Source organism: Haliotis rubra, unplaced genomic scaffold (genome assembly GCF_003918875.1).
Source record: "Haliotis rubra isolate DU_JTF1 unplaced genomic scaffold, ASM391887v1 Scf79, whole genome shotgun sequence".
NCBI classification, from domain to species: Eukaryota; Metazoa; Mollusca; class Gastropoda; order Lepetellida; family Haliotidae; genus Haliotis; species Haliotis rubra.
This window is the reverse complement of record NW_025767512.1, coordinates 546,093-571,802: the sequence shown is the minus strand read 5'-3', so window position 1 is coordinate 571,802 and position 25,710 is coordinate 546,093. Positions and strand designations below refer to the sequence as shown.

The following is a 25,710-nucleotide window of genomic DNA, read 5'->3' as shown; positions in this document are numbered from 1 at the left end:
CTGAGGAAATATAGACTTGCTTCATTTAGGGATTTAGCATTGCAGGGAGGGCTAGGCGGAAGGGGAAAATATTGTGGTTCAGGGACTGTGAGACAGACTAGACCTGAACCAGAACAAGTGCTTACAACATTGTATAGAATTTCAATGCATACACAAACACCTTCAGATAAATTTAAACCCCCCTCGTGATAGATTATTTAAGTGATTCCATGGCATTTGAAAAGCTACGTTTTTGCCGGTGTATTTCAATACTTGTTGACAGAATGGGTGGAGGCATGTAAATTGATTTGTTTATCTTGTGTGCTATGTTTAAATAAGCAGCCTGAGAAGCTAGTATTGCAGACGAAATCATGTATCAGAAACGACACTATGTATCTCATTATACTGGGCGGTGGGGTAGCCTAGTGGTTAATGCGTTCGCTCCCCGCGTGGTTGCAATGTGTAAAGCCCATTTCTAGTGTCCCCCGCCGTGATATTGATACAAGCGGCATAAAACCATACTCACTCACTCACTCACTGTACCAGTAATTTAGTTTGAGAAAAAGTGATGTTTAATACACACGCAACCATGTTCAGCATTTGATAACGTCAAGCTGTATCGCGACATGGGAAGTTTCGACACGTTTGGGGCGAACTAGTGGTCGATAACATGAGCAATAATCCACGCCGTGGCGACTCGAACCCCACCTACATGGTATTATTCATCGTCGATTCAATGACAGCCCATTAGACCCCAGTATTCTGTTGTCCCCGATATATGAACTATACATGGATGCTCATAATATCGATCACTGATTTGTCTGGGCTAATCTCGAGAACTAAAATGCTGTGTAGAAAGCTGGGTCAGAGTTGGTCTTCAGCAAAGCATGCTTGTCGTAAAAAGCGGTCAGGCTTGCGGACTTGGTTGACGCATGTCATCGTATCCCAGTTGTGTAGATCGATGCTCATGATATTGATCACTGGATTGTCTGGTCCAGATTCGACTCTTTACAGACCGCCGTCATATAGCTGGAATAAACAAAGCTGAGCCAAATTGACCAGCAATAAGCTACATCCGCAAATATCCGACTAGCTTCAACATTAGATCATTCAGGATTCAGGATTCAGGATCCCGACAGGTGATTCACGTCTTGCAGTGTCCGACACACCCTGTGTTCAGCCATAAGACGTCACAACCAATGGCCACGCCTTGTCACTATGGCGCTGCACTGTCACTTGAACAAAATGAAGACACGATGTATCAAGGGAGACAACTCATCACAGTATATTCAATATCGGCGCTCATTCACTATTCACTATTCAAATCGAGTAGGCACAACTTCCTTACTGGGAGATATAGGCCAGTCTATCGCGGAGACGATTATGAGATATCTTTAGGTAAGTAGAATATTTATTCGTTTACTTGAAGGTTCTTGGCATTCTGGTTTTATTAAGGGCAAGATATTCAGTCGGGGGCAGAGGGGAGCGAGGCCAAGCCCCACTTATCTTGTCAAGCATGAGAGTTATTCAGTTGAACCCTGTGTTGAGACCCGGGTTTCGCTCGACTGAATACTGGGTGTTTGACATGACTTGTGTTGGGTTTGTTAAAATATCCATTATGGTGAGACGTTGTTGTATTTTGTTTTACAGACGAGGATTATACGTATTTCATGATCTCTTGACGTTAGAGTAAAGTTGGTTAACGTGTCAACGCTTGTGTGTTTAGATATAGAGATGTATGGACGTCTGTGTTTATGTCAATAGAATGTGTTTAACAGTAAATGCACGCAGGCTATGTGGGTTATGTCAGCTTAACATGGGTCGTGTTTGTGCGTCACGACTTAAACATGTGTGTCATGTCTTGTGTCTGTTTCATGCATGTTGTGTCTGTTTCACGTTTGTTGTGTCTCTTTCACAGGAGTAGTGTCTGTTTCACATCTGTTGTGTCTGTTACGTGTGTTCTGTGTGTTTCAAGTCTTATGTGTTTCACATCTGTTGTGTCTGTTTCACAGGAGTAGTGTCTGTTTGTTGTATCTGTTTCACGTGTGTTATGTCTGTTTCACGTGTGTTGTCTGTTTATGTCTGTTTGTTTTATGTCTGTTTCACATGTGTTGTGTCTGTTTCACGTGTGTTGTGTCTGTTCCATGCGTGTTAATTATGTCTGTTTCACATGTGTTATGTCTGTTTCACATGTGTTGTGTCTGTTTCACGTGTGTTGTGTCTGTTCCATGCGTGTTAATTATGTCTGTTTCACGTGTGTTATGTCTGTTTCACATGTGTTGTGTCTGTTTCACATGTGTTGTGTCTGTTCCATGCGTGTTAATTATGTCTGTTTCACATGTGTTATGTCTGTTTCAGATGTGTTGTGTCTGTTTCACATGTGTTGTGTCTGTTTCACAGGAGTAGTGTCTGTTGTATCTGTTTCATGTGTTGTGTCCGTTTTATGGGCGTTGTGTCTGTTTCACATGTGTTGTGTCTGTTCCATGCGTGTTAATTATGTCTGTTCCACATGTGTTGTGTCTGTTTCACATGTGTTTGTGTCTGTTTCACACGTGAGTTAGTGTCTGTTTATCTGTTTCATGTGTTGTGTCTGTTTCACGTGTGTTGTGTCTGTTCCATGCGTGTTAACATGTGTTATGTCTGTTTCACGTGTGTTATGTCTGTTTCACATGTGTTGTGTCTGTTTCATGTGTTGTGTCTGTTCCACGTGTTAATTATGTGTTGTGTTATGTCTCACATGTGTTATGTCTGTTTCACGTGTGTTGTGTCTGTTTCACATGTGTTGTGTCTGTTTCCACATGTGTTGTGTCTAATTTCCATTCTGTTCCATGCGTGTTAATTATGTCTGTTTCACGTGTGTTGTGTCTGTTTCACATGTGTTGTGTCTGTTCCATGCGTGTTAATTATGTCTGTTTCACGTGTGTTGTGTCTGTTTCACATGTGTTGTGTCTGTTTCACATGCGTGTTGTGTCTGTTTCACATGTGTTATGTCTGTTTCATGTGTTGTGTCTGTTTCACATGTGTTGTGTCTGTTCCATGCGTGTTAATTATGTCTGTTTCACATGTGTTATGTCTGTTTCACATGTGTTGTGTCTGTTTCACATGTGTTGTGTCTGTTTCACGTGTGTTGTGTCTGTTCCATGCGTGTTAATTATGTCTGTTTCACGTGTGTTGTGTCTGTTTCACATGTGTTGTGTCTGTTCCATGCGTGTTAATTATGTCTGTTTCACGTGTGTTGTGTCTGTTCCATGCGTGTTAATTATGTCTGTTTCACGTGTGTTGTGTCTGTTCCATGCGTGTTAATTATGTCTGTTTCACGTGTGTTGTGTCTGTTTCACGTGTGTTGTGTCTGTTCCATGCGTGTTAATTATGTCTGTTTCACATGTGTTATGTCTGTTTCACATGTGTTGTGTCTGTTTCACATCTGTTGTGTCTGTTTCACGTGTGTTGTGTCTGTTCCATGCGTGTTAATTATGTCTGTTTCAAATGTGTTATGTCTGTTTCACATGTGTTGTGTCTGTTTCACATGTGTTGTGTCTGTTCCATGCGTGTTAATTATGTCTGTGTGTTGTGTCTGTTCCACATGTGTTTGTCACGTGTGTTGTGTCTGTTCCATGCGTGTTAATTATGTCTGTTTCACATGTGTTATGTCTGTTTCACATGTGTTGTGTCTGTTTCACATCTGTTGTGTCTGTTTCACGTGTGTTGTGTCTGTTCCATGCGTGTTAATTATGTCTGTTTCACATGTGTTATGTCTGTTTCAGATGTGTTGTGTCTGTTTCACGTGTGTTGTGTCTGTTCCATGCGTGTTAATTATGTCTGTTTCACATGTGTTGTGTCTGTTCCATGCGTGTTAATTATGTCTGTTTCACATGTGTTATGTCTGTTTCACATGTGTTGTGTCTGTTTCAAATCTGTTGTGTCTGTTTCACAGGAGTAGTGTCTGTTTGTTGTATCTGTTTCATGTGTTGTGTCCGTTTTATTGGTGTTGTGTCTGTTTCACGTGTGTTGTGTCTGTTCCATGCGTGTTAATTATGTCTGTTTCACATGTGTTATGTCTGTTTCACGTGTGTTGTGTCTGTTCCACGCGTGTTAATTATGTCTGTTTCACTTTTGTTCTTGTTTTTTGTGTATTTGTATTCAATGGGGCGTATTGGGAACGGATTTCGCTGCAGTGTTTGTTTCCTTGCCACTGGCTTTGTTCATTAAAAAACCGAACACGGAAGGCATGTGTTTCAGTACGCTTCTTGGAACAGCACTTCAGTAACATCACAGCGAATCTGGTTGATTTCGGAGAAAATCCCGAAGTCATGCAGATCTCACGTTTACAGAGTTCTATGAAACTCCCGAGCACGGGTACAAAGCTGACAAACCTGGAAACGAAGTCAGCGCGAGATCCATACTGTTGGTTCCTGGAAATACCAGGCCCTCGCTATGGCGATTTAGACCACTTGGACCACTGCTCCACCCATGTTTCTTTTATCCGAGACAATGGAAATAAATAACATGACGATAATATAGATCTATGTGCCTCATATATAGTGACAGGAAGATAAATATATGTTCAACTGGAAGATTTGGAGGAATGAATGTAGTTTTATTCCGCTGTTACTAACAGTTGTATCACGACGTGGAAGATATACGTAACTTCACCTGTTGTAATCTTGTCTTTCAGTGGCATTTAGAAGTTGTACATTGATGTCCAAGATATTTTTATTGATTAAACTTCTTTTTAAATTCCCTCACGACGTTTCGAGACCATTCCAGGTCCCTTCATCAGAGTTCACCTGATGAAGGGACCTGGAATGGTCTCGAAACGTCGTGAGGGAAATTAAAAAGAAGTTTAATCCATAAAAATATCTTGGATATCGTAATCTTCTTGGAAATTGAATGGATTGTTAAACCAAGTGGCGGTGATGTCACTGAGACCTGTAAAGATCCGGGTTAGACTTGGTTTTCAGCAACCCATGCTTGTCTCCCCTGTGAAGATCCGGATTATAATTGGTCTTCAGCAAACCATTCTCGTCTCCACCCTTGAAGATCCATGTTAGAATTGGTCTTCAACAACCTATGCATGTCGTAAGAGGCGACTAACGGGATCGGGTGGTTTGCTGACTTGGGTGACACTTGTCCCAGTTGCATAGATCGATGGTAATGATCACTGGATTGTCTGGTCCAGCCGTCATATAGCTGGTATATTGCGGCGGTAAACAACAAACAAACAAATGATGTCACTCAAATCCAGTTGAAACTGTCACAAAACAATACACACACTCTTATGTCAGTGTTAGAGTATCGCACACCGATATATCGTATCGGCGATAACTCGTTTAATCGCCACACCACCGGTGTATATTCCACTGTTCATGCACAGCGATACGGCGATCGAGTTCTCGATTTTGGAATAAGATAAATGCTTGCATGCATTTAATAGAGCGTACTGTTTCAAGAAAGGTTACGAATGACCGCCGTTGAATTGAACACGCGAGAGGCCCGAGGCTGAGGGTTCGTACGAAAGAAGAGTTTGTAGTAATGTGTGACAAAGGACTTTCAACTTAATCAAAATAGTTGTTGACTCGCCTCATGAATAATTACACACGTATCGCTAAATGATCAGAATGGTCGCTTACAAATTAACAGAAACGTGCAAGAAGCTTTCCTAAGATATTGTTACTATGTGTTTATACTGTTTCAACTTACCTGTAATAAAATCATCTTCTAATATAATTTCTAATCATTTTTATAAACACATCTGGTGAAAATCTTCTTAACATGTCTGTTTACTGATCGATTCAATTTATCAGTTACATATGAAGATCTGTCTAAAATTTCGCCATCAGCAACCTGTGATTGTCGCAAGATCCGACTAACGGGATCAGGCGGTCGGACTCGCTGACTTGGTCGACACATTTCATCGTATCCTAATTGCGTAGATCGATGCTCATCCTGCTGATCACTGGATTGTCTGGTCCGGACGCTGGTCGATACGGTATTCTTATTGCGTACATGGAAGTTTGCTCCTAGTGTCCATCACTGGATTGACTTATGCATTTACTGTCTAACACTAGCATGTGTTAAAACAGTGAAATGTTCATTCGTATGAAGATATCTAATCCCTTCAATGGACTTACGTTCCTTGGGTACACCGGAACCCTGTGTGTTCGAATCCCAACACCATACCCGTGGTCGTGGGTTTCACGTCTGACCTGTGTCACCTTGGACTTTAAACCACTTTAATTTAATTTAATTTAATTTAATTTAATTTAATTTAATTTAGCTGACGCCTCGTGTAATCACTAGAATATTGTTCAAAGTTGAATTCAACTTACTCACTTAAATCTCTTTAGTTCGCATATATCTACTGGTGTCCAGGTAATATTTCCTGTTGGGCGATAGCGCTTTGAATCAGATCAACAAGCTTATACCTTGTAGCGCCATTACATGGTGTTTCTATTCTGTGTTTCTGTTTTGCATTGTTTACATTCACAACTCATCGGAGACCTGCTCAACAAGTATAACGGGTGTGGGTGTGTTTCATGAATGTTTTGGAAACTCGTACAGATCCTTTCTTGATATTTCAGCGTCCTAATGTCAATGCATACTTCGCATCAATGCATCTTTCACTGTAGACCGCAGACCATGTACCGGTTTATGGTCGCTGCTGTAGACTAAGCTAAAGTCTCTGAATATATACTACCCATCAAAAGTTTAGACTGACTTAAAGCACTCACTATATGTTATGTATATGTATGTGGTTACATCGAAGATGAATTTCTCCACCAACTTGGGGGAACCAACTGAAAACCTTATGCAGATGAATTGCACAAGGATGATGCTTCAAATTGCGAAAGGCATGAGCAAATGTCGTGCATGTGAACAGATTCGTTTTGGTGTAAAGTTTTGTTAAGAATTCGCCAATTTTCACAGATTTTAATCATTTACTGAACTCATGACAATAATCTTTTCAATGTTACGAATATGTTTTACAATACACCAGTTCATAACTAAACAGTACCTTTAAACAGTATGGAATATTTTGCAAAAAGCTAGTTTAGAACAGTGGACAAGTAAGTGGCTACATTTACACTAGTGAGTCTAAACTTTTGATGGGTAGTATATTTATATAATTTTGACAGAAGCAAGTAATTGCATTTAAACTGAAAACAAGCCCCAGTGAGATGGGAGATTCAGAGCCTTGGGAAGTCTAGACTTGCTTCATTTATGGTCTTTGGAAAGGACTTGGCGGAAGTGGAAATAATGTGGTTCAGAGACTGTGAGACACTTCTGTATTCGATAACACGCGTCCCGTTCCGTGGCGATTCGGCCAGTCACGGGGAATGTCACAACTGGTCGTGGTAACCCAACTGAAGGTAGGTCCTTCAGTGAGAACACTCGTGTAGGGGTCAAGATAGGCTGAGAACATTCTAAATGTCTAAAATTAGCATGACTGATCATGCACGCTAATGGAGTTAAGGTAGGTGTGCAGGGGGTATACTAGACTAAGGCTTAGTCTCTGAATATATATATAATTTTGATAGTAACAAACAAGCCCATTTAAATTGAAAAGGAGCCCCAGGGAGACCAGAGATTCCTGAACCTGAGGAAATCTAGACTTGCTTTATTTAGGGCTTTAGCCTGCAGAGAGGGCTTGGCTGTAAGGAAATTAATGTCGTTCAGAGACTGTGAGACAGACTAGGGGTATACATTTTAATCATTTTCAGGGTTGGTGCGCATAGGCGGGGGGTGGAGGTGGGTGGGGGGTTTAAACCCCCTGAAACAACAAACACCCCACCCCCACCCCCTACCCTGGATCCGCCAATGGTGCGTGTTTGAGGTTTTGGGCCTTTGATGGCGTGGTGGACTGACGGCAGGATGGGGTGTTAGATACGGCCGTGGACTGCGGTGGTTGACATGTTGACCAGAGAGAGTTACCGGGTAGGGGTTCTGTACTGATATAGGGTGCTGGACTGATATATAGAGGTGAATGGTAGGGGTTCTGTACTGATATAGGGTGCTGGACTGATATATAGAGGTGAATGGTAAGGTTTTTTGTACTGATATAGGGTGCTGGACTGATATATAGGGGTGAATGGTAGGGTTTTTGTACTGATAAAGGGATGAATGGTAGGGGTTTTGTACTGATATAGGGGTGCCGGACTGATATATAGAGGTGCATGGTAGGGGTTGTACTGATATAGGGTGCTGGACTGATATATAGAGGTGAATGGTAGGGGTTTTGTACTGATATAGGGTGCTGGACTGATATATAGGGGTGAATGGTAGGGGTTTTGTACTGATCATAGTGCTGGACTGATATGAGGTGAATGGTAGGGTTTTGTACTGATATATAGAGGTGCTGGACTGATATATAGAGGTGCATGGTAGGAGTTTTGTACTGATATAGGGTGCTGGACTGATATATAGGGGTGAATGGTAGGGGTTTGTACTGATATAGGGTGCTGGACTGATATATAGAGGTGAATGGTAGGGTTTTGTACTGATATAGGGTGCTGGACTGATATATAGGGGTGAATGGTAGGGGTTTTGTACTGATATAGGGGTGCTGGACTTATATATAGAGGTGAATGGTAGGGTTTTGTACTGATATAGGGTGCTGGACTGATATATAGAGGGTGAATGGTAGGAGTTTTGTACTGATATAGGGTGCTGGACTGATATATAGAGGTGAATGGTAGGAGTTTTGTACTGATATAGGGTGCTGGACTGATATATAGAGGTGAATGGTAGGAGTTTGTACTGATATAGGGTGCTGGACTGATATATAGGGGTGAATGGTAGGGGTTTTGTACTGATATAGGGGTGCTGGACTTATATATAGAGGTGAATGGTAGGGGTTTTGTACTGATATAGGGGTGCTGGACTGACATATAGGGGTGAATGGTAGGAGTTTTGTACTGATATAGGGTGCTGGACTGATATATAGAGGTGAATGGTAGGAGTTGTACTGATATAGGGGTGAATGGTAGGAGTTAGTATTTGTACTGATATAGGGTGCTGGACTGATATATAGGGGGTGAATGGTAGGGGGTTGTACTGATATAGGGTGCTGGACTGATATAAAGGGTGAATGGTAGGGTTTTGTACTGATATAGGGGGTGCTGGACTGATATATAGGGTGAATGGTAGGGTTTTGTACTGATATATAGGGTGCTGGACTGATATATAGGGGGGTGAATGGTAGGGGTTTTGTACTGATATATGGGTGAATGGTAGGGGTTTTGTACTGATATATGGGTGCTGGACTGATATATAGGGGTGAATGGTAGGGGTTGTACTGATATAGGGGTGCTGGACTGATATATAGGGAATGGTGGTACTGATATATAGGGGTGAATGGTAGGGGTTTTGTACTGATATAGGGTGCTGGACTGGTATATAGGGGTGAATGGTAGTGTTTTGTACTGATATAGGGTGCTGGACTGATATATATAGGGTGAATGGTAGGGGTTTTGTACTGATATAGGGGTGCTGGACTGATATATAGGGGTGAATGGTAGGGGTTTTGTACTGATATAGGGGTGCTGGACTGATATATAGGGGTGAATGGTAGGGTTTTGTACTGATATAGGGTGCTGGACTGATATATAGGGGTGAATGGTAGGGGTTTTGTACTGATATATGGGTGAATGGTAGGTTTTAGTGGTGCTGGACTGATATATATAGGGGTGAATGGTAGGGGAGTTGTACTGATATAGGGTGCTGGACTGATATATAGGTGAATGGTAAGGTTTTTGTACTGATATAGGGTGCTGGACTGATATATAGAGGTGAATGGTAGGAAGTGCTGGACTGATATAGGGTGCTGGACTGATATAAAGGGTGAATGGTAGGGGTTGTACTGATATGGTGCTGGACTTATATATAGGGTGAATGGTAGGGGTTTTGTACTGATATAGGGTGCTGGACTGATATATAGGGTGAATGGTAGGGGAGTTGTACTGATATAGGGTGCTGGACTGATATATAGAGATGAATGGTAGGAGTTGTAGTTAAATAGGGTGCTGGACTGATATATAGAGGGTGAATGGTAGGAGTTGTACTGATATAGGGGTGCTGGACTGATATATAGGGGTGAATGGTAGGGGTTTTGTACTGATATAGGGTGCTGGACTGATATATAGGGGTGAATGGTAGGGGTTTGTACTGATATAGGGTGCTGGACTGATATATAGGGGTGAATGGTAGGGGTTTTGTACTGATATAGGGTGCTGGACTGATATATAGGGGTGAATGGTAGGGTTTTGTACTGATATATGGGTGAATGGTAGGGGTTTTTTAGTGATATATAGGGTGCTGGACTGATATATAAGGGTGAATGGTAGGGGTTTTGTACTGATATAGGGTGCTGGACTGATATATAGGGTGAATGGTAGGGGTTTTGTACTGATATAGGGTGCTGGACTGATATATAGAGGTGAATGGTAGGGGTTTTGTACTGATATAGGGGTGCTGGACTGATATATAGGGGTGAATGGTAGGGGTTTTGTACTGATATAGGGTGCTGGACTGATATATAGGGGTGAATGGTAGGTTTTGTACTGATATAGGGTGCTGGACTGATATATAGGGGTGAATGGTAGGGGTTTGTACTGATATAGGGTGCTGGACTGATATATAGGGGTGCTTTGACTGATATGGGGTGCTACTGATATATAGAGAGGTGCATGGTAGGGGTTCTGAACTGATATGGGGTGTTGGACTGATATATAGGGGTGAATGGTAGGGGTTTTCTACTGATATAGGGTGCTGGACTGATATATAGGGGTGAATGGTAGGGGTTTTGTACTGATATAGGGTGCTGGACTGATATATAGGGGTGAATGGTAGGGGTTTTGTACTGATATAGGGTGCTGGACTGATATATAGGGGTGAATGGTAGGGTTTTTGTACTGATCTATGGGTGAATGGTAGGGGTTTGGTAGTGATATATGGGTACTGGACTGATATATAGGGGTGAATGGTATGGGTTGTACAGATATAGGGTGCTGGACTGATATATAGAGGTGAATGGTAGGAGTTGTAGTTATATAGGGTGCTGGACTGATATATAGAGGTGAATGGTAGTGGTGCTGGACTGATATAGGGGTGCTGGACTGATATATAGAGGTGAATGGTAGGAGTTGTACTGATATAAGGTTCTGGACTGACATATAGGGGTGAATGGTAGGGGTTTTGTACTGATATAGGGTGCTGGACTGGTATATAGGGGTGAATGGTAGGGTTTTGTACTGACATAGGGGTGCTGGACTGATATATAGGGGTGAATGGTAGGAGTTGTACTGATATAGGGTGCTGGACTGATATATAGAGGTGAATGGTAGGGGTTTTGTACTGATATAGAGTGCTGGACTGATATATAGGGGTGAATGGTAGGGGTTTTGTACTGATATAGGGTGCTGGACTGGTATATAGGGGTGAATGGTAGGGGTTTTGTACTGATATAGGGGTGCTGGACTGATATATAGGGGTGAATTGTAGTGGTTTGTACTGATATAAGGGTGCTGGACTGATATATAGGGGTGAATGGTATTGATGTTGGATTGATGTAGGGGTGTTTGACTGAAGTAAGGGTGCATGGTAGTGGCGACAGCAGGGTAGTATGGCTTGGATAAGATCGGGAGAATTCGTACATCCATCCCGAAGCCAATTACTGAGACCCTGGTTTGCCTGAAACAAGATTGTAAGGTGTATCCTTTAATTCTGCTTTCAGTAATCTCCCAGTAATATCACGGCGGGGGACACCAGCAATTGTGCTTCATATATAGTGGGGAACCCATCTTAGGCGTGACGTGCGAACCCTTTACCCACAAGGCTACCCTAACATCACGCTAAGAGACCCTTCATAATTTATGGTTAGGGTGGGTGAGTGGGTGGGTTTTTGTTGTTGTTGTTGTTGTTTTGTTTGTTTTGTTTATGTTTTTTGTTGTTGTTTTGTTTGTTTTTTGTTGTTTTGTTTTTGTTGTTGTTTTTTTTGTTGTTTTTTTGTTGTTGTTTTTGTTTGGGTTTTTTTGGTGGGAGGTGATGATGATTTTAAGAAGGAACACCCACCCACTAAACTATCTGTGTTTGTAATCTTCTCAGACTATTGTGATCACCACACTTCCTCGTCTTTACACTTGAATAAGGGAAAATTGATCCGACCGAATGTAACTGAAATTACATGTACTGTTTATAGCTGTTTTCTAGTTACCACTTCCTGGTGCTGTGTACTTTTTTCCTCTCTTTACCATCCAGTTTGACCGTAATGTTTATCAATGATCTTAGCGTCGTGTGTGATTCGAACTGTGGGCTCCTTATAATGTTCGAGTACTGCAAGTATTTACAGGATGGTTGGGTTGCCTGGTGGTTAAAGTGTTTGTTCATGACGCCAAAGGGTTCTACTCCACACATGATTTCATTACGTGAAGCCTATTTATGGTATCACCCGCTGAAATTACTGAAATAGGGCGGCGCGTAACACGTCCGTCCAAAATTACACGCAAACACAATTACACAATAAAAGGGTTTCATAACTATAGGATTCGAACTTAGGCCTTCAGTTGACACGAGCCTTCACTTTAAAAATTCGTCTATCGCATAGCTGAGCGAGTGTTGTTTTACGATGCATTTAGCACTATTCCACCAATATCGTCCGGGGCGGTTGGGTAGCCTAGTGGTTAAAGCATTTGCTCGTAACGCTAAAAACCCGGGTTCGATTCCCCACATGGGTACAATGTGTGAAACCTCCCCCTCCGTGATATTGCTGGAATATTGCTAAAAGCTGCGTATAACCTTACTCGCGTACACGCCCAATATCGTCCGCAATATAACAGTAATATTTCCTTCATTTAACGCTGATTCACAGGTAACATTGAGTGTGTTGCCAGCTAAACAGGATATCCGAGTAGGGTGTGATAGGCAGATTCCTAGAAACTAGATACAGGGACACCCAGGAGAACGTCAGCTGGAGGTCAGTAGATCGAGGAGCGGTCCGTCCTTACTTTTAACTCTAGCTTGAGGAATAATATTTCCGCCTCCTCGTCAGCACCAAAGAAAAAAGTTCTTGTTTATGATCACAAACACCAGAGCTCACATACACTGATGCGCACCTGCGAGATGTTGATGAAGTGTGGGTCACAAACTCTTTTCACAAATATTTACTGTGTTTGTTTTGCAGGGTTTTTTTCTTTTGGGTTGTTGTTGTTTATTGTTGGTTGTTTTGTGTTGTTTAAATAATTTCCGAAAACCTGGTGTGTACTTTCTTTTGAACATCAGTTTACTTTATGGTTTACATTAGGCGGTGGGGTAGCCTAGTGGTTAAAGCGTTCGCTCGTCACGCTGAAGGCCCGGGTTCGATTCCCCACATGGGTACCATATGTGAAGCCCATTTCTGGTGCCTCCTCCGTGATATTGCTGTAATATTGCTAAAAGCGGCGTAAAACCACACACACTCACTCACTCACTTTAGGAAGTGTGCCTAGTGCAATCTTCCTGCGAGAACTTTTAATCTGTCCCTTAACGGGAATGTGTAACAGTGTCAGCCTAATGGTATGTGAAGCCCATTTCTGGTGTCCCCCGCTATGATAGTGCTGGAAAGCGGTGTACAACTATACTCACTCACTCTATCCTTATGTGTATACGTATTATCTATCTGTCGGACATTACACACTCCACACTATACTCCGCGGTACTGTGTTTCTATATGCATAACCCCGTGTGTTTTTTACACCTATACCATATGAAGTATATAAACGCGTGAATTTCCATATTCATAAGACATCTCTGCTAAAAATAAGAGTCGAGTGTATGATTCCGACTGTCTCTTGATCATGTGACTATAAATCATTATTAAATAGTGAGACCAGGTGCTCGCAAAAAGGTAAGCCCTTCCCTATGTCACAAACACACGCAGAGGAAAGTCAACTATATTGTTCTATAGACTAACAACTAGTCTCTGAAATGAACATATTTTATAGAAAAAAAAGTTCATATTATAAAAAAATAATACAATCTATAATGAAAAGGAGCCCTGGGACTTTCTTTATTTTCAGAAGCTGTGGAAATCTAGACTTGCCACATTTTCTATTCTTCCGTGGGCTTTCTTGGATATATTTGCTTAAGGGTCTGTATGACAGACTATATTGTTCTAGTAAACACAAGCGACTGAATCTGGAACTAATAAGTGGCAGCAGCAGCAGTTAACAGACCCTAGAATTAATGTCAGTGACCCGGCGAATGTCCTGATTGTTGTCATGGTTACATGTCTTGACAGAGACCTATCTCTTATCCGCGACAGCCACGAATAGCATCAGTATTGCGACTTGGAGCAATATTCGCTCGCTCGCTCACTAACCCACTCCCTCCCTCCCTCCCTCACTCACTCATTGGGGCTTGTAACGCTAAAATCTGCCATCAAGGTATATACTGTCACTAACGGGGTCTTAGTACTAGATTTTAACGTTACAAGCCCCTAACTACAGTGTCCTGAACAGTGTTGGAAGGTGGCGGGGATCTAGTTGAAGCTGATGAGAATAGTATTCGTAAAAGTTTTCACACTGCACTTGGCAAGAAGATTAGAAACAAAAACGGTCTCGAATCATTCTCTTTTTGTTCTTATGCAGGTACAACCAGCCTTCTAGGGACTGTCTAATCCAGAAACTTTCAAAACCAACAAGATTGAAGTTTGGGGGGAATTATTTTCTAAAAAAATAATTGAAATTTTGATTGACTTACAAGTCATCAACATTTTGTACGTGTTCTCAAAGCAACATGACGTGTGTACTTTTTTTTGTACGTCAGTTTACCTACAAAGATGTCTACCGCTACTAAAATTGCTAACACGTAACAATGTGTGAAGATCACGATAGTATGATCGTAAGTATCTATTTATTTTACGATAGTAATTGTCAGCTTCATTTAAAATCCGTAAGGGCGGTGGGGTAGCCCCGTGGTTAAAGCGTTCGTTCGTCACGCCGAAGGTCTGGGTTCGATACCCCACATGGGTGCAGTGTGTGAAGCCCATTTCTAGTGTCCCCTGCTGTGATGTTGCTGGAATATTGCTAAAAGTGGCGTAAAACCATATTAACTCACTCACTAAAACCCGTAGTCATAACAAATCATGAGCGTATACGGCTTATCATCTCATAAGGATTATATCTTAATATATAATGTCTGTGGGTGAGTGAGATTGTTGTACCAGTTAATGCACATGTCAGGGATCTGGACCAGACAAACCAGTGGTTGATATTGTGAGCAACGAGGGTTGACGTCATGCCACGGAAGCGTTGTTGTGCTTGTGAAGTTACATACGTTCATGACTATGTACAAAGTCAGTTCAGTTTAATGGAATGTTATATCTTGGCTTTCAGAGTAGTGATGACAACATGTCGGATTCCCACTCCTACTGGGCGGCCATCTACTACAACAGCTCTAACAGAGACAAGGCGAATGAGTGAGTAGTGGTCAGATATACACGGCACAATCACCAGGGGACACAGGACAGGTCGGATATAGTACCTGCATGCACACCTGTACAGACACTTGCACACACACACACACCAAACACACCTACACGCAAACACACCTGCACTCACACCATGCACACCTGCACTCACACACATACTACTACACCTACACAACACTTGCACTCACACCTACACACAAACACACCTGCACTCACACCTACACACAAACACACCTGCACTCACTACACCAAACACACTTGCACACACTGCTCTCACACCTACACACAAACACACCTGCACCTACACCTACACATCTGCACACACCTACACACACACACCTGCACCTCCTGCACCTCACACCTACACACAAACAAACCTGCACCTACACACAAACACATCTGCACCCACACCTACACACAAACACACCTGCTCACACCTACACTACACACCTGCTTTCACACACCTACACACCTACACACCTACACACAAACACACCTGCACCCACATCTGCACACACCTACACACAAACACACTTGCATTCACACCTGCCCCACACACAAACACATCTGCACTCACGCCTACACACACAAACTTGCACCTCACACCTACACACAAACACATCTGCACCCACACCTACACACAAACACACCTGCACTCTCACCTACACTCACACCTACACACCTGCTCTCACACCTATACACCTGCTCACACACAAACACACCTGCACCCACACCTACACACAAACAAATTCACATTACGACACCTGCACACCTGCACATCTGCATACACACCTGCTCCACACCACAACACACACCTGCACACGCACCTGCACACACCTGTACACGTACACAAGACTACACACATACCTGCACCCAAACACATCTGCACCCACTCTCTCACTCTCTAACCTACTCCCTCACACCACACACACACACACTGCAGCACACCTGTGACATAACCTACACTCACACCCTACGACCTGTACTTAACACACATACACCTGCATCAGCACAACAACACGTCCTTTGCCTGCACCACATGTAGACTGGAAGAACAGAGAGACTGGGACGTCCCTTTCTTCATGCCCGCAAGGAATATTGATATTGTGGGCAAAATTCATCATGTAAAATTTGTTGTGGGCAGAGTTCTTAGTATACCTGTTGGCAAAGTTCCGCACACCGCTTTCTCCAATTGGTACTGTACTCTATCTGCGCATTGCGTATCGGAATCATTTCTTTCACAGTTCTTTTCAGTGGGATATTGTTCCAATATAGAAACAACAAATAAGAGGGGTGACAGATTTTCTCCTTGTCTAACGCCAACTAAGGGAAGGAATTAGTGAGTGAGTTTAGTTTTACGCCGCCTTTAGCAATATCCCTGCAATAATACGGCGGAGGACACCAGAAATGAGTTCACACATTGTCCCCATGTAGGGGAATCGAACCCGGGTCTTCAGCGTGGCTTGGCAAACCAGTGACCCAACCCTTGAGCGACGACCAACCTCATCCGCGTACCTTAACGTCTTGGGCGTGACGAGCAAACGCTTTAACCACCGCCAAACCCACCGCCCCGCTAAGCAAAGGAGTGAGTGAGTGAGTTTTACGCCGCACTCAGCAATATTCCAGCTATATGGCGGCGGACTATAAATAATCAAGTCTGGACCAGACAAACCAGTGATCAACAGCATAAGCATCGAACTGCGTAATTAAGAACCGATGACTTGTGTCAACCAAGCCAGCGAGCCCGACCACCCGATCCCGTTAGTCGCCTCGTACGACAAGCATGGGTTACTGAAGATTCATTCTAACCCGGATCTTCACGGGTCTCTAAGCAAAGGAAAATTTCGACTGTATAACCATTAGTCATCAAGCATATCCATGTTACACTACAGTTTCGTAATCAGATAATCAGATTATTTTCGAGAAAACTATTTTAAATACCAAGTGTTGAAAATATAAACTGTCTCCAGCTTCCGTGTAGGCGACGGGGTGTCCAGCATGCATCCACTAGGAAGCGAAATGGCTTTATATATCTCTCTACCTGATGAGGAAGACCCGGTGCAGCCAAATATAAAGCCCACAGTGGTTATTGTTTCTATTTGAAACTTGATTACTTCTGTCCTGATGGGACAAAAAAGTGAGGTTGATCAACTGGTGTATTTCCGTCCTAATTCTCGAGGCAGGCAACAAATCGTCAACTGGGTTACAAGCAGTACAGGCGAGGCCCTGGTGGAATAGAAAGTGTTTTTAAACAGTGTCCCAGTTAGTGTCCCAGCTTCAAACAGTGTCTCGGTTGTACAAAAACTCAATACATTTGGAAATTTGATACCCGCATTGTTGGTACTCATTATGACAGGGGTAATTCTGAACAGTTCCTTGTTGTTCCATACACACATCAATGACACGTGGGAAGTTTGATGTTGATGATGAAAGCCTTCACTCGCCACGCCGTAGACCTGGGTTCGAATCCTACATGGGTACAATTTGTGAAGCCCATTTCTGGTGCCCCACCCCACCCCGCCGTGATTATTGCTAAAAGCTGCGTAAGACCATACTCATTCACTCACTCACTCATGGCCGTGCTAGTTATTGACTTCTGAGATTAAGATTCATTTTTATTCAGTATTTCGGGCCTAAAGGCCTATAGTACAAATGCACTTGCTACAATTATATGCACGTGGTGGTGGTGACATTTCTTGCATTGAAGACATGTTTTAAATAAATTGCAATAGATTTGATCATATCAATATTTTTACCATTTAACAGACTGGACAATATTTGTTTATCTCTTACACGTGCTGATATAAATGATAAATACTTCCTTCGTAAATCTGAATACTTGGCACGCACAAATAATACTGACTTCTCTACAGGAACTATACTAAACTATTGATAGTCACACAAACTATCGATGCGTCGATTGTGATTTGTTGCTACCATGTATTATTGCTATCGAAGACTCAACAACTGCAATCAATCGATAGTTCGATGCATCGTTACAGCCCCACTGCCAATACTTCACTCAGTATGCAGCTGAGGTGTTGGCGGACAACGAGCTCGCATGCCATGCGTCTGTGTTGATGTGTTGGATGTCCAAGGTATACTTCAGTCCTCTATCCATCATCGGGACAGCTGACAACTAACTTGTCTTCAGGTCGTAAATAACTCATATGCGGTGGTGTCATACAATTTCATTTTGGGGTGAATTAAATAATGGACAACTAAAACGGTCATATTTCATATGTCGTAGCCCCTTTACACTGATACAGCTTTTCCCAACTTCGGCACTATATCAGTGAGTGAGTGAGTGGGTGTGAGTTTTGGTGGGTGAGTGAGTGAGTGAGTGAGTGAGTGTTGTATAACGGTGGAAGATACCAGGAATCGTTTCCACATGCTGAACCAGAATGAGGACTCGTTGCTCATGCTATCGACCACTGGATTTTCCATCAGTTCTGCGGGATCGCAAAACATCAGTGCAGAAGGATCCACACTGAACAGTGACACGCCCTGCTGTCACTGCATCATGACGTAATTGTTGACGTCACATTGTGATGACGTCATATGTTACTGAAGCTAATAGCTTATGACTCATATATCATGTTTTGGTGGAACATGTTTTTTATGTTAAAACAAAGACGTATATACGTCTTTGGTTAAAATGATAATTCGTTCGTAAAACCAGAAGATAAGTTTGGTCAGCTATGTAAACTAATTTTTTGTTATTCTGTTACAGCATCATCAGACAGCTTGCAGAGGACGGCGTGTTCCTTGTTCGAGACGGGACACAAGGAGATGTTAGTAGGAATACACTTAATATACTGGGCCCCGTTCCTTTAAAGCGATCGTAGCGCTAAGATGATCGTAACTCCCATACTTTAACATAGAATTACGACTATCGTAGCGCTACGATTGCTTTGAGGAACGGGGCCCAGGTCATAGCCCTTGGCAAGCAAACCATTGGTCCTTAGCAGCCATTACTCGAGTGGTCAGGCTCGCTGAAATGTCATCGTTTCCCAATTTCGTACTTCCATGCTCATATGGGCGGTGAGGTAGCCTATTGGTTAAAGCGTTCGCTCGTCACGCCGAAGACCCGGGTTCGATTCCCCACATGGGTACAATGTGTGAAGCTCATTTCTGGTGTCCCCCGCCGTGATATTGCTGGAATGTTGCTAAAAGCGGCGTAAAAGCAAACTCACTCACTCCATGCTCATAATGTCAATCACTGGACTGTCTGGTAGAGACACAACTGTTTAACAGCCCGCCATCATATAGCTGGAATATTGCTGAATGCGACGTCATGAACGGTCTCAAGACGTCACCTTGTCTGTTATGGCAGGTCCCCAAGATACCACCCTATCAGTATAACAGGTCCAAAGAAAAGCACCACATTAGTTATCACTCGGGGGACCCGTGAAGATCCGGGGTAGAATAGATCTTCAGCAACCCATGCTTGCCACAAAAGGCGACTATGCTTGTCGTAAGAGGCGACTAACGGGATCGGGTGGTCAGGCTCGCTGACATGGTTGACACATGTCATCGGTTCTCCATTGCGCAGATCAATGCTCATGCTGTTCATCACTGGATTGTCTGGTCCAGACTCGATTATTTACAGAACGGCGCCATAAAGCTGGAATATTGCTGAGTGCGGCGTAAAACTAAACTCACTCACTCACTATGACTCGGGGAGTCGAACCCGATACAACGAGCGAAACTTTAACAGCTAGGCTACCTAACCGCCCCTTATACTGAACTGAAACCCCGTGATATAACCGACATATTATATTTTCAACACAAATCGATCACACATTTGTAAACTACAGCCCCATAAACACCCCGACGATTAAATTTAAACAACACAAATTATTCCGTTTGTCCCAGCTGAGCAGGAAATAAGTGCTTTCATTATATAATACACTCAGCACCAAGGAAGTGTTTTTCTTGAATAATTCATTTTTAATTACCTGTTATGTTGACGTTGTTAGGTTGGATCAACCTTGTTAATTTCATTTTAACGATCGATTCGTTACGGTATCGATTTTATCTGACTTACTGTGATAGTTTCGACGTCTTCCCTTGGCTTGTTATCACCGTTCTATTCAATCTGTACTTAATAAAAATGCTCGATCTTGAGGAAAGGATATAATGTAAATCAATCTCTCAACCCGGAAAGCGCATGTCAATTCGTCAAAGATAAGGCGCTGTATATCAAACAAAAAAAAAGGTATTTAATTCGATATGGTATCTGACCGAGCGAAAGCTATAACACGGAACGGCGTGTTCATTGTTCGAGACGGGACATAGAGAATACTACACGAGGTCTCATTACATACGAATTATACGAAACGAGCTTTCGCTCGGTCAGATAACATAGGAAGGTCACGAGTTTCGTATAATTCGTGTGTAATGAGATCAAGTGTGGTATTTTATTTATTACCCACGTCTTATATGCATTAAATTGACAAATAGCGTATTTTTGTTACGTTTTTTGGTTTCAAACCGAAACCGGTTTCATAAAGAGGTTGCGGAAGAGTTTTGTACTGTAGTACAATATTTGCATGACGTCACACTGTAATGACGTCACACTGTAATGACGTCACTGCCTTGGTAACCGACGTCACGATCCATGTCAGTTGTCATCGCCTCGTACAGCCTCCTACAGTAAACTACTCCGTAGCACCTCGTTTCTTGGTTTCCAGTTGCTTCATTCGGCTAACATCACTGGTGGAAACATTGCGTTTATGTTTTTAGACGGATATAATGTCTCAGTTCGACTCACAATAAACAGCGACACGGCAACGTTCGCACTGTTTACATTCCCACAATGCATTTAAGTTGTAGAATGAATGAATTCACGTGTTTGTTATGAATGAAAAAATAGTTACGTCAGAATGTAACCTAATTGAGAGGTCATCGGTTATCCAATCTAATCGTTAGAATCTCAGGTCAAGTCGTTACGACACAGGTCAACGCGATACGACACTCGTGTGACGTACGAGATTAGTATGCAACTACCCATACGTTGACCTCGTGGGTAATAAGGTACTTTACTTTAGGAAAGCCATACAACATAAAGACATATTCATTGCTTGATTGCTTGACTTGGAATACTGGAGGCATAATAATGACAAGTATATATGTTACAGCGTTGTTATTGTGTTATCTGACACTCGTTTCGTATAATTCGTATGTAATGAGACCTCGTGTAGTATTCTCTATATAGCCTTCGTTGTCATTTGCGTGGTGTTAAATAATTTGAATTTATTACATACTTTTTATCGTTTTTGTAGGATATGGTTATAGCACAAAGATTATACATTCTGTGGTTTGTTACAGAAAGTTCTAGTCGTCTACGCCGATAATAAGCCAAGAAAATTCAGGATTGAAAACGTAGTAAGTATTTTTATTCAGTCAAGAAACATAGTCCCAGAAAACTCGAGCTATTGGGTGCATGCTGGGTAATGTGTTTATTATTACACGTATATCAAATCATGCCAGCTCTCACTTTCTGTGTGAGACTCGATAATGTCGACGTCTTCAGCTGTGGATATTTTGCGTGAGCCTCGTTGATGTTTACACTACCAGTGTCACGATCCACAAAGCGTTCGAAGCGTTACGACCCATCGTAACCCCGTACTTTACCATAGGCTTACGAATGATATGGTTCTACGAACGCTTTGTGGATAAAATTCCAACTCTTTGTTGTCTGTGTCACACCAGTAAATGTCCACACCGACAGCTCAGGGTGGTATGTGTGAGAGACACGCGTTGACGTCTACAACGTCAAATCACGTCTGTCTGCACGGGGCTGTATCTACCAAAATCAACACTGCTTCTGTCAACACGTGTACTTCTTCATCCGAGTAATAAACATCTCCAACCCTTGTTGACCAGTAGTGCATACTGTATCCAAACCATGACAGTTCTAAACAGCCCAGGGGCGATGGGGTAGCCTAGTCGTTAAAGCGTTCGCTCGTCATGCTGAAGACCCGGGTTCGATTCCCCACATGGGTACAATGTGTGAAGCCCATTTCTGGTGTTCCTGTCGTGATATTGCTGCCATATTGCTAAAAGCGGAATAAAACTAAACTCACTCACTCACTCTGCGGAAAACAACACAGTCAGCCATAGTCTGTGTCCTTATTGATTAACGAAGTGATTATGTTTATCAATATCGATATATTCCATCACAACGTGTATAATGTACTGAGTAATTAATTCAAAGCTAAGTTCAGCTGTCAATGGCTTGGGAATGTATTGTATATATTTTCGAGTATATATGCCATTATTAATTAATTACATGTGATTGGTCAACAGTGTTTCATACCCAGATATTGTTGTACGAGTGAATGAGTTTATTTTTACGCCGCAATTAGCAATATTGGTCTTCAGTAACGCATGCTTGTCGTAAGATGCGACTAACGGGATCGGGTGGTCAGGCTCGCTGACTTGGTTGACACATGTCATCGTATCCCAGTTGCGTAGATCGATGCTCATGATGTCAATCACAGGGTTGTCTGGTCCAGACTCGATCATAGCTGGAATATCGCTGAGTGCGACGTCAAGCAATAAACAAAGAAACGTTGGTGTGTAGACTATCTTTCAGATCATAAGTATATTTTAGACAAAATCTTTGAAACCGACAAACTTTAGGTTATATCGTTTTTATCTTTAATTTCAGCAAGGAAAATACTGCTTGGAGAGTAATCATGAAGTTGTATACAGCTCGGTGGAAGAATTACTGCACTATTACTATACCACGTTTCTACCTCATTATAACGTGTACCTAACAACTCCTTTTCAACTCCACCCAAGGTTTAGTTCAGACATGATGTGGTAACGCTGAAGTGGATCTGGTGTTAAAAGTTTAAATATTTGTGGTCATTCCAAAGACTCGTTACCCGGAAATGCACCGGAACCGGAAGTCCAAGGTTCGTGCATGGTGACTGTGATTTCTCACAGTGAGGTAACAGGATATTGTTGAATATATTCGTCACCAGGGCACAAGTATGAAACTTATCAGCCCTCATCTTGCATATAAATTCTGTCCATGTTTAGGTTTGTCCTCCGGTGCTAATTGGCCCCGAATATGTATATTATCTGGACTGGTCATCATAGTTTGAAGGATGTAGATAATACCAAGAATGAAAGATTGAATAACTGAGCCATGAACAATGTCTCTGCTTATCGTGGCTAGCATGAGTGGGTGTGTTGGGTTCAACGCTTGTTTACACAATTACGTTAAAGGGGCGCTGGTTTAATGTGTGAGAAATGCCGCATTTAAGCAGATCTTTTTGTATATTGGTTACAACACAAACGGAAAAGATGCTGAAAGAACAGGGATGATATTCGGACCGAATCCTGGATTCGAACCACATTTAACATACCCCGGAATAAATTAAGAACAGACATTATGTCATTCGAGTGCGAATAATTGTGCTTTTGCATGTATTATCACTTAGCAAGCAAAACAAACCATTTTATTATCTATGTCAGCGTTGTTTTTATTTATGCCAGGGTGTTGGAAGGGATACTTCACCTCTGTCAAGCGCCGAAGACCCGGGTTCGAATCCCCATCAAGGGTACGATGTGTGAAGCCCGTTTCTAATGCCCCCCGCCGTGATATTGCTGGAATATAAAAGCGGCGTAAAACCAAACTCAGTCAGTTCACTTCTGTTAAGGGGCTGTGGGGTAGCCAAGTGGTTAAAGCGTTCGTTCGTGACGCCGAAAACCGGGGTACAATGTGTGAAGCCCATTTCTGGTGCCCCCCGCCGTGATATTGCTGGAATATTACTAAAAGCGGCGTAAAACCATACTCGCTCACTCACTTAGCTCTGTCATGGCGGAGACCTCAACACCAAGGATGCGGTTAACATCGAACCGAAACACGAATCTCATTAACCTATTCAGACAATGACCTACTTTTCAGCCCATTCGAATTTCCTCGTGTGAAAGTGAAAATAGACATCATAAACAACTATGGTTACACTGAATTCTAATTCCTTGTTTCATAAGAAAATGGTATTTACAAATGAATTTTAAGTTTAAACTTTAATAACATCGTAGTTCTATATTTTATGGCGAGGTGTAGGCAGCATGACCTTTAATAAGACGTCACAGACTGCCCCGGTTTGATGAGGTCGTAAAATGATTCACAATGCATCTGGCACACTGGTTACACCTGTTATGTGTTTTTTGCGCTTATTCAGTGTAGTTCTGTAACGCACAATGTTACTGATATAATATCAAGTCCGTACCAGACCGCCAAACTTTTCTAGCGGTAGAGACTCGTTTTGAGCTCGCTGTACGACAGAGCACGCTGCACGACGTGTTTGGAAGGATTAGAAGGAGCGTAGTGTTGCAATATGCAAGTGCTTAGATGTATCAAATAATACTGATTAATAATTATGTATCCAGGTAAAGGAATTGGTCCCAAAATTCTGGACTGGTTATTGTACTAAGTTGCGCAAAAGGACGGGACCCAGTCAACAGGAAACGAGACTGTTGTGTAATCAATGTTTTGACATGCAGTTCATCTAACTTTCCTTGAAACACCGTCAAATCCTGATTTACAAGTACATTAATCACAGCTATGTCATGCATACATGTACGCCCAGCCGGATATTTGAGTGATCTTTTTATGTGGTTTGAACTTCTTGGAACACTTCATTGTGAGTTGCTAGGTAGACGGAAGTTCTCAGAACACAAGAGTGTTCATTTTAAACGCCCCCGTCTCTACCCCACCCACCCACCACACACACACCTCCCCCCAATACGCACACACAAACTCACCCACCCATCGCCGTCCCACGAGCCAACGTCCTTTAACAACGACCATCGTGTAACAATCAATACTCGTCGACCAGAGAATGCTGTCAAAAGGATTATGATAGATAAAGTTGCCACTGCTCTCATGATGTATCTTAAAAAGTATTGTCAGACAAGCAGAGCTTTGTGAGGAGTGGTCTGTGATGAAACGTTTCAACATTGAAATACATACATGTCAGGTCGTGTGTACGAGGTGACGTACATGTCACCACTGAATGTTTTGTTATGTGCAGTGGAGGCCGACAGGGTTGTATGTTGAGGCTGTGTCTATTTATGCTCAGTGTTGATCCCTAAGATGATATAGGGCGTGTCGATAACACGAAGTTCGGAGTAGACTTAAGATTCATCTCTCAAAATACTAAACTGCGGGGTTTTTTTCAAATCTTGAACATTGCAGGGTCATCAAGTACAAACTGGAAACGCACCAGTCACGTCAAGTATGG

At 42.4% G+C, this 25,710-nt stretch overlaps 1 protein-coding gene across 2 annotated transcripts; it reads left to right on the top strand.

The window, feature by feature from the left end:
• Window positions 1-1,232: 1,232 nt before the first annotated feature.
• Window positions 1,233-23,929, top strand: LOC124261171 (phosphatidylinositol 3-kinase regulatory subunit gamma-like). Of its 2 annotated transcripts, none has more exons than XM_046695502.1 (5): window positions 1,233-1,377; window positions 15,348-15,430; window positions 19,176-19,236; window positions 21,776-21,832; window positions 23,121-23,929. In XM_046695502.1, the coding sequence occupies exons 2-5, from the start codon at window positions 15,363-15,365 to the stop codon at window positions 23,277-23,279; spliced, it is 345 nt and encodes a 114-aa protein (XP_046551458.1). In that variant the 5' UTR covers window positions 1,233-1,377; window positions 15,348-15,362; the 3' UTR covers window positions 23,280-23,929. The 2 variants fall into 2 exon arrangements, with proteins under 2 accessions (XP_046551458.1, XP_046551457.1); XM_046695501.1 differs by lacking the exon at window positions 1,233-1,377 and adding an exon at window positions 7,281-7,453.
• Window positions 23,930-25,710: the final 1,781 nt, after the last annotated feature.